This window comes from Vulpes lagopus, chromosome X, assembly GCF_018345385.1.
Source record: "Vulpes lagopus strain Blue_001 chromosome X, ASM1834538v1, whole genome shotgun sequence".
In the NCBI taxonomy this organism is placed as follows: domain Eukaryota; kingdom Metazoa; phylum Chordata; class Mammalia; order Carnivora; family Canidae; genus Vulpes; species Vulpes lagopus.
Window position 1 is genome coordinate 55,477,303 of NC_054848.1, and position 10,370 is coordinate 55,487,672.

The following is a 10,370-nucleotide window of genomic DNA, read 5'->3' on the forward strand; positions in this document are numbered from 1 at the left end:
TTGGTCAGTGCTACAGTCACCTGAGGGCTGGGCTGGTCTAGCAAATCTGCTTCCGAAGCGGCTCACAGAAGCCACTCACATGGTTGTTGGCTGGCGGCTTCGGTTTCCTACCACCTGGATCTCCTCTCCTGAGGAGCTTCCCTGCTGAGAGTTCGTTCGGAGCAAGCCCGTGGAGCGGGAGCCCTTATGATCTACCTGCCGAATTTCCCCGGTCACTTCTTCCATATGCTTCATGTGAGAAACAAATTACTAAGTACTGCCCATCAAGGGGAGGAAAATGAAGCCTTGTTTTTCCTATAGGGAGGACTACAAAGAATTTACAAACGTATTTTTAGACAATCACAACAATTTTTGTAGAGCACGTTTCTGTTGAGTGTATGGTTGGGGCTTGCAATGGAGAGGGGTGGACGCGGTCGCCTCCAGGCTGTGTGGAGGGGCCGTCTAGCAGGATGATACAGGGCCGCCGCGTGTCCCCCGTCCTGATTCCCCAGGAGGAACACAGAAAACGGACGCAACACTCCGCCACGGCCGTCTCGTGTCCCTTTACACACCCGTTTTGCCGGGCAGGGGCGCGCAGGCGGGGGGCGCATGCGACCCTTGGCCTGGGGCGCTGAGGTTCGGGCCCCCGTCGGGGGTAGAGCGTCCGTACAAACCCCAGAGCCCTGAACGTGCTGGCAGGTCACCGTGGGCCTCCGGGGGAGGGGGGAGCCCCAGGAGGCCTCCGACCGCTCAGGGGGGCACCTGCCAGCCCCCTGCACAGCGCTTGCTTGGGGACACTGCACCCCAGGAAGGGACGGGGACAGGGGGGGCAACGGGCCCCGAGCCCCGCGGGGAGGGCAGGCGCCCCGGGGCCGCGGCGAGCGACGAGCGGCGGGGCTGCGGGAGGGAGCGCGGCGACCCCCCCGGCCCCCGCTGCTGCCTCCGTTTGGCGGGAAACGGCCACGCGCCTGTAGCCCCTCGGGTTGGTGTGCGCAGGCGCGGGGCGGGGCCGGGGCGGGGCCGGGGCGGGGCTCGGGGGCCGCCTCAGTCCGGCGCGGCGGCGTCGAGAGCGGGCGGGCGGCGCGGCGTTCGGGGCGGAGTCGGAGGCGGGGCGCGGCGGCCATGCAGGCGGCAGACGCAGGCGCGGGAGGCGGCGCGGAAGGCGCGGACGATGGCTCGGACGGCCCCGGCTCTCCCGGCGGGGCGGGCGAGGCGACTGCTGCTGTCCTCGGCAGAGCCCCGCCTGTCACGCGGCCCCGGCACGCCCCTAGGCCCGGCGGAGACGCCGCCGCCACGGCTGGAAGGACGGGCGGCCGCACCTACGTGTTGTATCCTGCCCGAGCGGGGCGGGGGCGGCGGGGGGCGCGGCGGTGCCTGAGGGGCGGCCGGGGGGCGGCGGTGCCTGAGGGGCGGCCGGGGGGCGGCGGTGCCTGAGGGGCGGCCGGGGGGGCGGCGGTGCCTGAGGGGCGGCCGGGGGGCGGCGGTGCCTGAGGGGCGGCTGGGGGGCGGCGGTGCCTGAGGGGCGGACGGGGGGCGGCGGTGCCTGAGGGGCGGACGGGGGGCGGCGGGCGGGGGGGGGCGGACGAGGGGTGCGGTGGTGCCTGAGGGGCGGCTGGGGGGCGGCGGTGCCTGAGGGGCGGACGGGGGGGGCGGCGGTGCCTGAGGGGCGGACGGGGGGCGGCGGGCGGGGGGGGCGGACGAGGGGTGCGGTGGTGCCTGAGGGGCGGCTGGGGGGCGGCGGTGCCTGAGGGGCGGACGGGGGGCGGCGGTGCCTGAGGGGCGGCCGGGGGGTGCGGCTGGGGGGCCGGGCCGGGGCTGCCGTGGAGGGAGCCAGCCCAGCACGTGGGGGCGCAGGGGCGCCGCGCGGGGGCCCGAGCTGCGAGCGAGCGGGACGCCCACGAGGTGGCTGCAGGGGTGGGGGGAGGGGAGGAGGGAAGGGGGTGGGCGATCGCGTGGGAGGGAGGGGCAGGACGGGGCGGGGTGGCCTGGGGCGCCAGGTCTTGCCAGAGGTCCCTTGACTGATGCCCCCAGTGCCCTCTGCGTGCCTTTCCCGTCGGCCGTGGAGGCAGAGATCGCCTGCGGGTCCCTGGCCCCCGACGCCGAGCCCCACGGAGGGGTCGTCGAGAAGCAGCTCACCGTGAGGGGCAGCGTCCTGGCGGTGTAAGTGCGGGAAGGGGCGGGGGGACGCGGTCCCCAGGACGGGCGCGCCGCTGGACTCACGGACACCCCCCATGGGTGCCGCCTTCTTCCGGGGACCGGGCTGCGGTGCGGGCCTGGGCCAGGGGCGCCCAGGGGGTGTCCGGGCGCGGGGGGCGGTGCCTCCAGGTCCCACAGGCCGTGTCTGCTGCGCTCCCAGCCGCTGGAGAGCTACGAACCCCCGTCTCCTCCGAATCTCCATCATCAGTTTTCTGGACCAGCTTTCCCTGGTGATGCGGACCATGCAGCGCTTCGGGCCTCCCGCCACCCGCTGAGCCCGCGCGGGGCTGGGGCAGGGGCCTCACCTGCTGCCCTTTCCTGGGGCAGCCATTGCCAGAGCAGCCCCCCCCAGCCTTCTGTTGGTCCCACCCCCGCGGCCCCCGGGGTCCCTTTGTTTCATTGGGCGCCCCAGTGTTTGTGACAGCAGAAAATAAATGTGATGTTTGCTAAGATCTGCGCAGTGTCCCTTGGGCCCCGGCCCTGCCTCCGGGTACACCTCCCTTTGACCTCAGGGTTCGGAGGAGCCCCTGGGAGGCGGACACCCCGGAGCCGAAGGTGACGGACGCAGCTGGGGCGGGGCGGGCCTGGCTCCGTGGGTGAAGGGGCTGCCTGGGCCCGGGGTCCAGCACCCTTTAGCGGGAGCTCCGTGTCTCAGCTTCTCCGCTCAGGCGCGGACCCTCGCAAATAAGTAAATCTCTTTAAAAAGACCCTTTCGGAAAAAAAAATAATAATAATAAAAAAATAATAAAAAAAAAATAAAAAGACCCTTTCGGGAAACGGCAGCCCATGGGCTGTGTCCTTGAGTATCTGCGGCTGCCGACCGACCTATTGGGACGCGCCCTTGGTTTTCCGCCCTTGGTTTTACCCCCCGGCGCTATACCCACGCCCACAGGAATACGCGGCGTGCACTGTGTGCGTGTCCCCGGAGAGTCTCCGTCCAACGTAAACTTCTCGGTAAAAACTCTTTGAAAACCTTCTCGAACAGGTGCGTGAAACATGCACTATCATGACTGAACGTTTACGTTCTCTTCGACTTCTTGCCAGATTAGAGTAAGGACTCAGTGCAGCTCTTGCGTGTGAGTCTTGGCATGAATGACGCTTCCTTAACATGCGTTAGTACAGGGGCGCCTGCGAGGCTCAGTCGGTTGAGCCTGTGCCTTTGGCTCAGGGCGTGGCCCTGGGATGAAGCCCCACCTGGGATTTGATGCTCAGTAGGGAGTCCGCTTCCGCCCCTGCTTGGGCGCTCTGTCTTCCTCTGTGAGGAACATGGGGTAACAAGGAAGGCGGGGGAGCCACCTACAGTCCCTCCAGCCGGAAATTGCAGGGGGATCCCAGTGTTTGGGAAGCGCACATTGCCGCAGCGTCGTGCTGGGCGTGTGAGCCCTGGGTGCAGTAGGCCCTTCAGAGGAGCTGAGCGGGCGGTCCCATGGTCGCGAGCCATGGCCGGTGTCCTCTCCCGGGGACGCGCAAGAGCCCAGTGTGCCAGGGCAGTGCAGGAGAAGCCGCAGGGGGCGAGGCACGGGGTGGGGGCGCTGTCGGGGCCCTGGCTGAGGGGCTGCAGTGAGGCAGGCGAGGCTGGCAGGGAGAGGGGGGTGCGAGGCCACCTGAAGGGGGCGCAGAGGGCCACCCCACACCCCAGACACCGTCTCCCCGCGCCTTGGCAAGGGCCCAGGACTCCCTCAAAGGTCCGGGCCTCCTGGCTGCGGCTGCGCCCCCCGTTTCCCGCTGGCTCTCAGTGCAAGACCCGCGGCCTTGGCTGACAGCTCCTGAGCCCCATCCGCCGCTCCCGCCTGGCTGCTCCCCGCGGCTGAAGGCAGGCAGCGCCTGGACACTGCACCGCGCACAGCCAACCGGACTCCAACTCCAAGGCCGGCCGCGCTTCGGCTCAGCTGCCACGCCGTCCTGCGTTGCCACCATGCCCTAGGGAGGCAAGAAGGCTCAGGAACTCACATAGGCAGATCGTACCACGTGATGAGACCATTTAGGAAACGGAAGAAAATGAAAATTGATTAGGTTCAGCCATTGGCAGTCAACTACGTCTTGTGACCTCTCAGTTTCATAATTGTACTACTCTGTTAAATGTATCAATATGTAATTTGTGACTTCAGAATTCAATTTTTCCAAAGGTTATTACATTTATTTAGCATTTATTTAACAGATGAGTGCTATTTGCTGGGGGTGGGATAGGGAGGTGGTTCTGGCAAGCCTGTCGTCTTACTGAGAGTCCATGTATCCGATGGAACCTATCGTGCAGGGGACATAGAGGGCACACCAGACCCCGGGCCTCAGGGGTCCACCCAGTTCACCTTTCATCTCCAGGGACCCCCCCGCCTCCCCCTCCAGGAAGGACACAGGCGGCTGCTCCCGCTGCCTTCTCTCCTGCAGAGGAGCTTTATTGTGATGGCCTCCCCCACCTGTTGGGGCCTCTAAAGCCCCTTCACCCCAAGGGACAGGATACGGGGTGGGCCACTGGGGGCTGGCTAACGGTCCGCACAGGCATATCCCTTCAGCTACTGTTTGAAAAACTTTCTTTATCCGTTTATTTCTTTAGAGCGCGCATGAGCGGAGGCAGGGGCAGAGGGCGAGGGAGAGAGCGAGGACCCCAAGCCGACTGCGCACGGAGCCCACCACGGGGCTCCATCCCACAAGCCCACGATCGTGGCCCGAGCTGAAATCCGGAGTCGGAAGCCCGGCCCCCTGAGCCCCCCGGGCGCCCCCATTCCTCAGCGCTTTAACCAGTGCCCTCTCTGCCGGCCTCACAGTTTCTCATCTTTCCCTTCTATGAGCAGTGCTGCGGTGAGTAGCGGGGCGCCTTTGCTTTTGTCCGATAGACTTTTATTTTGTTGTTTGTTTTTAAAGATTCTGTATATTTATGAGACACAGAATGAGAGAAGCAGGCAGAGAAGCAGGCTCCATGCAAGGAGCCCAATGCTGGATACCGTGTCTGACACCTATGCCCAAACTGCACCCCCCAGAGCGTTCCCGACATGGATGAAAGTGCCCATTCCCCTAAATCCCACCTCAAGTGGAATGTGCTCGACCTTGTACGTCTTTGTGAGACCGAAAACATGAAGGAGCCAAACCGTGTGTCAGTGTCGCTCCACTTGCCTTTGACTCTCCTGTGATTAGACAATGACGTGCGTGACATTTGGTCCGAGGCATCTCTTCGGAGGACAGTCCCTATCCTCTGCCTGTCTTCTGTCCGGCACGGTCACGTTTCTCACGCTGATCGGCAAGCGTCCTTTCTGTGCTCAGAACAGCCAATCTCTGTCATGACTGGGAAATACTTTTCCTCCTCGTTGCTTCATTTTCACTTTGCTCATCGTCCGTAGGCACGGAAGCATAGGTGGAAAAAATCAGATGCCTTTAAGTGGTCACCTGCTTTCACTGTGATCTCTGGATTCTGTGCCCTGCGAGAAGCCCCCCCCCCCCCCGTGACACTATAGACCTGTTCCCTCACAACGCCCCCTGGTACTTTGAGATTTTATTTTTTTTTTAATTTTTATTTATGATAGTCACAGAGAGAGAGAGAGAAAGGCAGAGACACAGGCGGAGGAAGAAGCAGGCTCCATGCACCGGGAGCCTGATGTGGGATTCGATCCCGGGTCTCCAGGATCGCGCCCTGGGCCAAAGGCAGGCGCCAAACCGCTGCGCCACCCAGGGATCCCTGAGATTTTAATCTGCTGGAACTTTCTTGTGGTGTGAGGGTGACATGGATCCAACTCCAGAGATTAGCCCGGTGTCTCAGCATCATTTATTGCGTGATCCATGGTTCCCCACTGAGGTGAAATGTCCTCTAACCTCTAAACCCGTACTTGGTTCTGATCTCGCACCTTTGCGCTTCCAGCTGCTTTAGGCTGGGGGGTGTGGGCTGTCCTGTCTGGAGCAGGGGTCTGAGGGATGTGGAAGGGAAAGTCGGGGTTGAGATGGGGAAGGAGGGACAGAGCCGAGAGAGAGGAGGAGGCCAGTGAGAGGAAGAGCAGGGAGGGAGGAGGAGAGGAAGGAGGACAGAGGAGAGGCAGAGAAACTCTCCCAAGCAGAGGAGACTGGTTTCTTCAGGAATGCTGGAGGAAAGCTCGGGGCGCCAGTGGGGGGGGGGCACTGCAGGGGGCTCTGGGGTCCTCCCAGTCTTCCCCACGGTCTCAGATTTTCTCATGACAGGTGGGGCCCCCGCGCGTTGGTGCTCTTGCACTAAGGTCAGACATGCGGTGACGCTGGAGCTCCAGCTGCCATTGCAGCGTAGTGACTCTCGGAAGCCTTGTCCGAGCTGCGTTTTCTTGACATCCGCACCCGCTGCCTCCAGGCGCTAAGGGGCCTCGCCAGCAAGGCTGGAGAGGGGCCAGAAGGTTCCTTCTGGGTCCAGAGGCAACCGCGTGGAGGCTGCAGTAGTGGTTCCCAGGCTCTAGGTTACCCGAGGCCATCGGAAGTGACGATCTGCCCCGACCACCCCCCACGGGCACCTCTAGAGATGGTTTCCTGGCAGGGCGCCTGGGGGACTCGGTCAGGGGAGCATCCAGCGCTTGCTCTCGGCTCCAGCCTTGACCCCAGGGTCACGAGTTCAGGTCCCGTGTCGGGCTCCACGCTGGGCGGGGGGCCTCCTTCAAAAGGAAAACGTGTGTGTTGTCTATACAGGCACTTTATTTTTTTTTTATTTTATTTTTTTATTTTTATTTATTTATGATAGTCACAGAGAGAGAGAGAGAGGCAGAGAGACACAGGCAGAGGGAGAAGCAGGCTCCATGCACCGGGAGCCCGATGTGGGATTCGATCCCGGGTCTCCAGGATCGCGCCCTGGGCCAAAGGCAGGCGCCAAACCGCTGCGCCACCCAGGGATCCCTATACAGGCACTTTAGCAGGCGCGGCTCCTACCCAGAAATAATACGGATACTGTGTGCGCACGTGTACAAACGGGGGTCTCAGCAGCGCACCCTAGCCCGAGTCTGTCTTCAGCCGGCACATGGTCAGGTGGCCCGCTCGGGACGCCTGGGTCCTCTGGCCCCCACCCCCACCCCCACCCCCGCATCACTGGGCGGCTCTGGCCTGTGCCACTTCCACCCGCTGAGCAAGAGTGGGGAATCCAGATCCCCGGTCTCCCGAGTCTCTTGCTGTAGGAGCCACAGCACGCGGGGCGCATGACCAGATGCGCTCGGACAGAACCAGGAGGCCCCTGGAGGTGCGGGAGTGGCTCCCCGAAGAGAATCCAGGCTCGAGCATCAGAGTGTGGGGGAGGCGGGGTCGCCGGGTGACAGTGGTCCCCTGCAGGGACTCCGGGGTCTCGACGCTGGGGGGCCGTGCATAGGGGCTGCGGGCGGGGCTGCTGCAGGGGCCTCCAGGGCCCAGCTCTGTAGGGAGCACCTGGCATGGGAGAGCAGCCCTGGGGGAGGCCCTGGGGCCCCGCCCTGAAGTGAACAGTGAGCCACCGGAGGAATGGCGGGTCAGAAGCCTGCGCCCTCGGACAGAGCCAAGCTCCTGGGGGCTGAGGGGTGCAGGCCTGGCAGGAGAATGGGCAGCACTGGTAGTCTTGGCACACAGGGTGCGGGGCGTGTGCTCAGGCAAGCAAGCACCTCTGCCGTGGAGATGGCTACAGGTGCCCCACCAAGGCTCAGCAGCATCGGGATGTGGACTCAGGTTTCTGTCCTCGCAGTGACCATCTTTATGTTTCCACATGCAGGATGATCCTTTCACCATATGTTCAGACGGAATTTGCACATTATTCAGGATTTTTGCCTCATTATTTTGCATATGTACTGTTGTTTCTGAGTTTGGGATTCAGTATGCTGTCTTGAGGCTGCTGGGATTTGAAAATGAAATTGCCAGATGTTGTTCCGCCCTTCTGACCTTGTAATATTGGGATGAGATGTTAGCAGAATCAGAAGAATTGATTCTGAAAAGTTCAGTCTGAAGAATTGATATGATTTGTAAAAGCATCTGTACCTGGGGTTTATTTATATGGGAGATCCTTGAAATCTTTTCAATGTCTTTCGTGAGTCAATATCTTATTTTTTCTTTTTTTTAAGGGATTTTATTTATTCATGAGAGACAGAGAGGAAGAGACACAGGCAAAGGGAGAAGCAGGCTCCATGCAGGAAACCCAAGGCGGGACTCGATCCCAGGACCCCGGGATCATGCCTTGAGCCAAGGGGAGACACTCAACTGGTGAGTCACCCAGGTGCTTTCACAAGCCAATATCTTAAAATCACATTTTATTATGTCTTCCCATTTCACATGCATCCGATTTAGGGGCATAGATTTGCCTGTGTGGTGGAGTTGTACCACATGGACACATAACTTTGTGGATCCCATGGCATGAACTCGAGAGAGACAGAGACATGAGGACATAACTTCCCAGATATGCCCTTTTGTCTGACAAGGCTTCAAGTATGAGCTCCCAATGACACTCGGGCTTCAAATATCACAGAAACTTCTTGAATCACTTGTTAACATCCAGGGAACACAGTTTAGAAAACTGAGCTGTTTTTTGTCAAAACACACACACACACACACACAAGTTAAATATCTCAACATCCTAGAGATAACTACTGTTGGTTAATTAACATTTTGGTGAATATTCTTCTATGGATCTTTCTATGAATACATCCATATGAATATAAATGTCTAAGTCTAGGTATATCCGTGCACACACGGGCACACATACATATACCGTTTTATCTTTAGTGGTCACCCCACAGAACCCTACAGAGATGAAGAAAAAGCAAAGTGGGATCCAATTAGTGTCAATTCCACTGCTCTTGCTGCCTCTCCTTATATCCTTGCCCTTACTTTAAAAGAAATTATTTATTTGAGGTGCACCTGAGTGGCTCATTGGTGGTGTCTGCCTTCAGCTCAGGTCATGATCCTGGGGTCCTGGGATTGAGCCCTGTATCTGGCTCCATGCTCTGCTGGGAGCCTGCTTTGCCCTCTCCCACTCACCCTCCAGTGTGTGCTGTCAAATAAATAAATAGCCTTTAGAAAAGACCTATTTATTTTAGAAAGAGACACATCATAAGCCAGAGGGGCAGAGGGAGAGAGAATATCCAACAGACTCTGACCTGAGCATGGAGCCCCACTTGGGGCTCGATCTCAGGACCCTAAAATCATGACCTGAATCAAAACCAAGAATCGGAGACTTAACCAACTGAGCCACCCAGGGCTCATTTTGTTCTGTCTTCTTCTCTGCATGGTTCTTTGCTCCTGGCAATGCGAGAAATTACAAAGAGAGCTTCACCAGCCCCCACAAACCCTTGCTGACTGTACAGCCCTCGCTCTCTTTTGCCCTCACTACCCCAGGTTGGAAATCTCTCCAAAAGCATCACAAACTTTCCTTTCAGCTAATGATGAAAGTTGCTGTGCATGCCTTCCCAGGTTGCCTCTGCTCTTATTGACAGATGTACTTCCGACATATATTTACAGAAATCAGAAGCCATAGCGAGAGGCAACCACACCATCATCTCCGAATTCCTCTTCATGGGACTGTCAGAAGTGCCAGAGCATCAGGCCTTCCTCCTCAGCCTGTTCTTATCAACGTTCCTGGTCACCACGGTGAGGAATCTGCTCATCATGCTGGTCATCAGTTCTTCCAAACACCAACCTCCACACCTGCCACGAATTCTTCATAGCCAAGCTGTCCTGCATCAACATCTGCTTCAGCTCTGCCACTAGATAAAAAAATGCTGGTCAAGGAGCTGGTCAAAGTAATAGTCATTAGCCAAATGAAAAGCTTCAATATTTCATTCATAGGAAATATTGAAATATATGAACCAAGCATTTAACTCAAGAAAGTAGGAAAACAACAGCGTCAACACAAATGCAAAACAAAGAAGGGGGAAAAACTAACAACAATAAAAGCAGTAAGCGTTCTGAACCCATGTAGAATGGGCCAGTGGAACCAAGTGCTGGTTCTTTGAAAATACCCACAGTACAGAAGAAGTGACCGCATGGAAATTTGGCAGGTAGATTATAAAAGGCTCTCCAGCTTCACGTAATTTCTCCGAACGAACTCTCAGCAGGGAAGCTCCTCAGGAGAGGAGATCCAGGTGGTAGGAAACCGAAGCCGCCAGCCAACAACCATGTGAGTGGCTTCTGTGAGCCGCTTCGGAAGCAGATTTGCTAGACCAGCCCAGCCCTCAGGTGACTGTAGCACTGACCAACAACTTCACTGTGACCTCACGAAAGACCCCGTGCTAAAACTACCCCGG

At 59.1% G+C, this 10,370-nt stretch overlaps 1 protein-coding gene and 1 long non-coding RNA gene across 3 annotated transcripts; both read left to right on the forward strand.

Annotated features, from left to right (window-relative positions):
* Window positions 1-1,079: 1,079 nt before the first annotated feature.
* Window positions 1,080-2,625, forward strand: LOC121483080 (EKC/KEOPS complex subunit LAGE3-like). 2 transcript variants are annotated; one of them, XM_041741309.1, is made up of 3 exons: window positions 1,080-1,307; window positions 2,011-2,139; window positions 2,336-2,625. In XM_041741309.1, the coding sequence occupies exons 1-3, from the start codon at window positions 1,102-1,104 to the stop codon at window positions 2,448-2,450; spliced, it is 450 nt and encodes a 149-aa protein (XP_041597243.1). In that variant the 5' UTR covers window positions 1,080-1,101; the 3' UTR covers window positions 2,451-2,625. The 2 variants fall into 2 exon arrangements, with proteins under 2 accessions (XP_041597243.1, XP_041597244.1); XM_041741310.1 differs by having other exon boundaries at window positions 2,384-2,625.
* A 5,648-nt stretch (window positions 2,626-8,273) lies between these two features.
* Window positions 8,274-9,916, forward strand: LOC121483255. The gene is made up of 2 exons (XR_005985713.1): window positions 8,274-8,331; window positions 9,586-9,916. It is a non-coding gene; the product is annotated as an uncharacterized LOC121483255 (long non-coding RNA).
* Window positions 9,917-10,370: the final 454 nt, after the last annotated feature.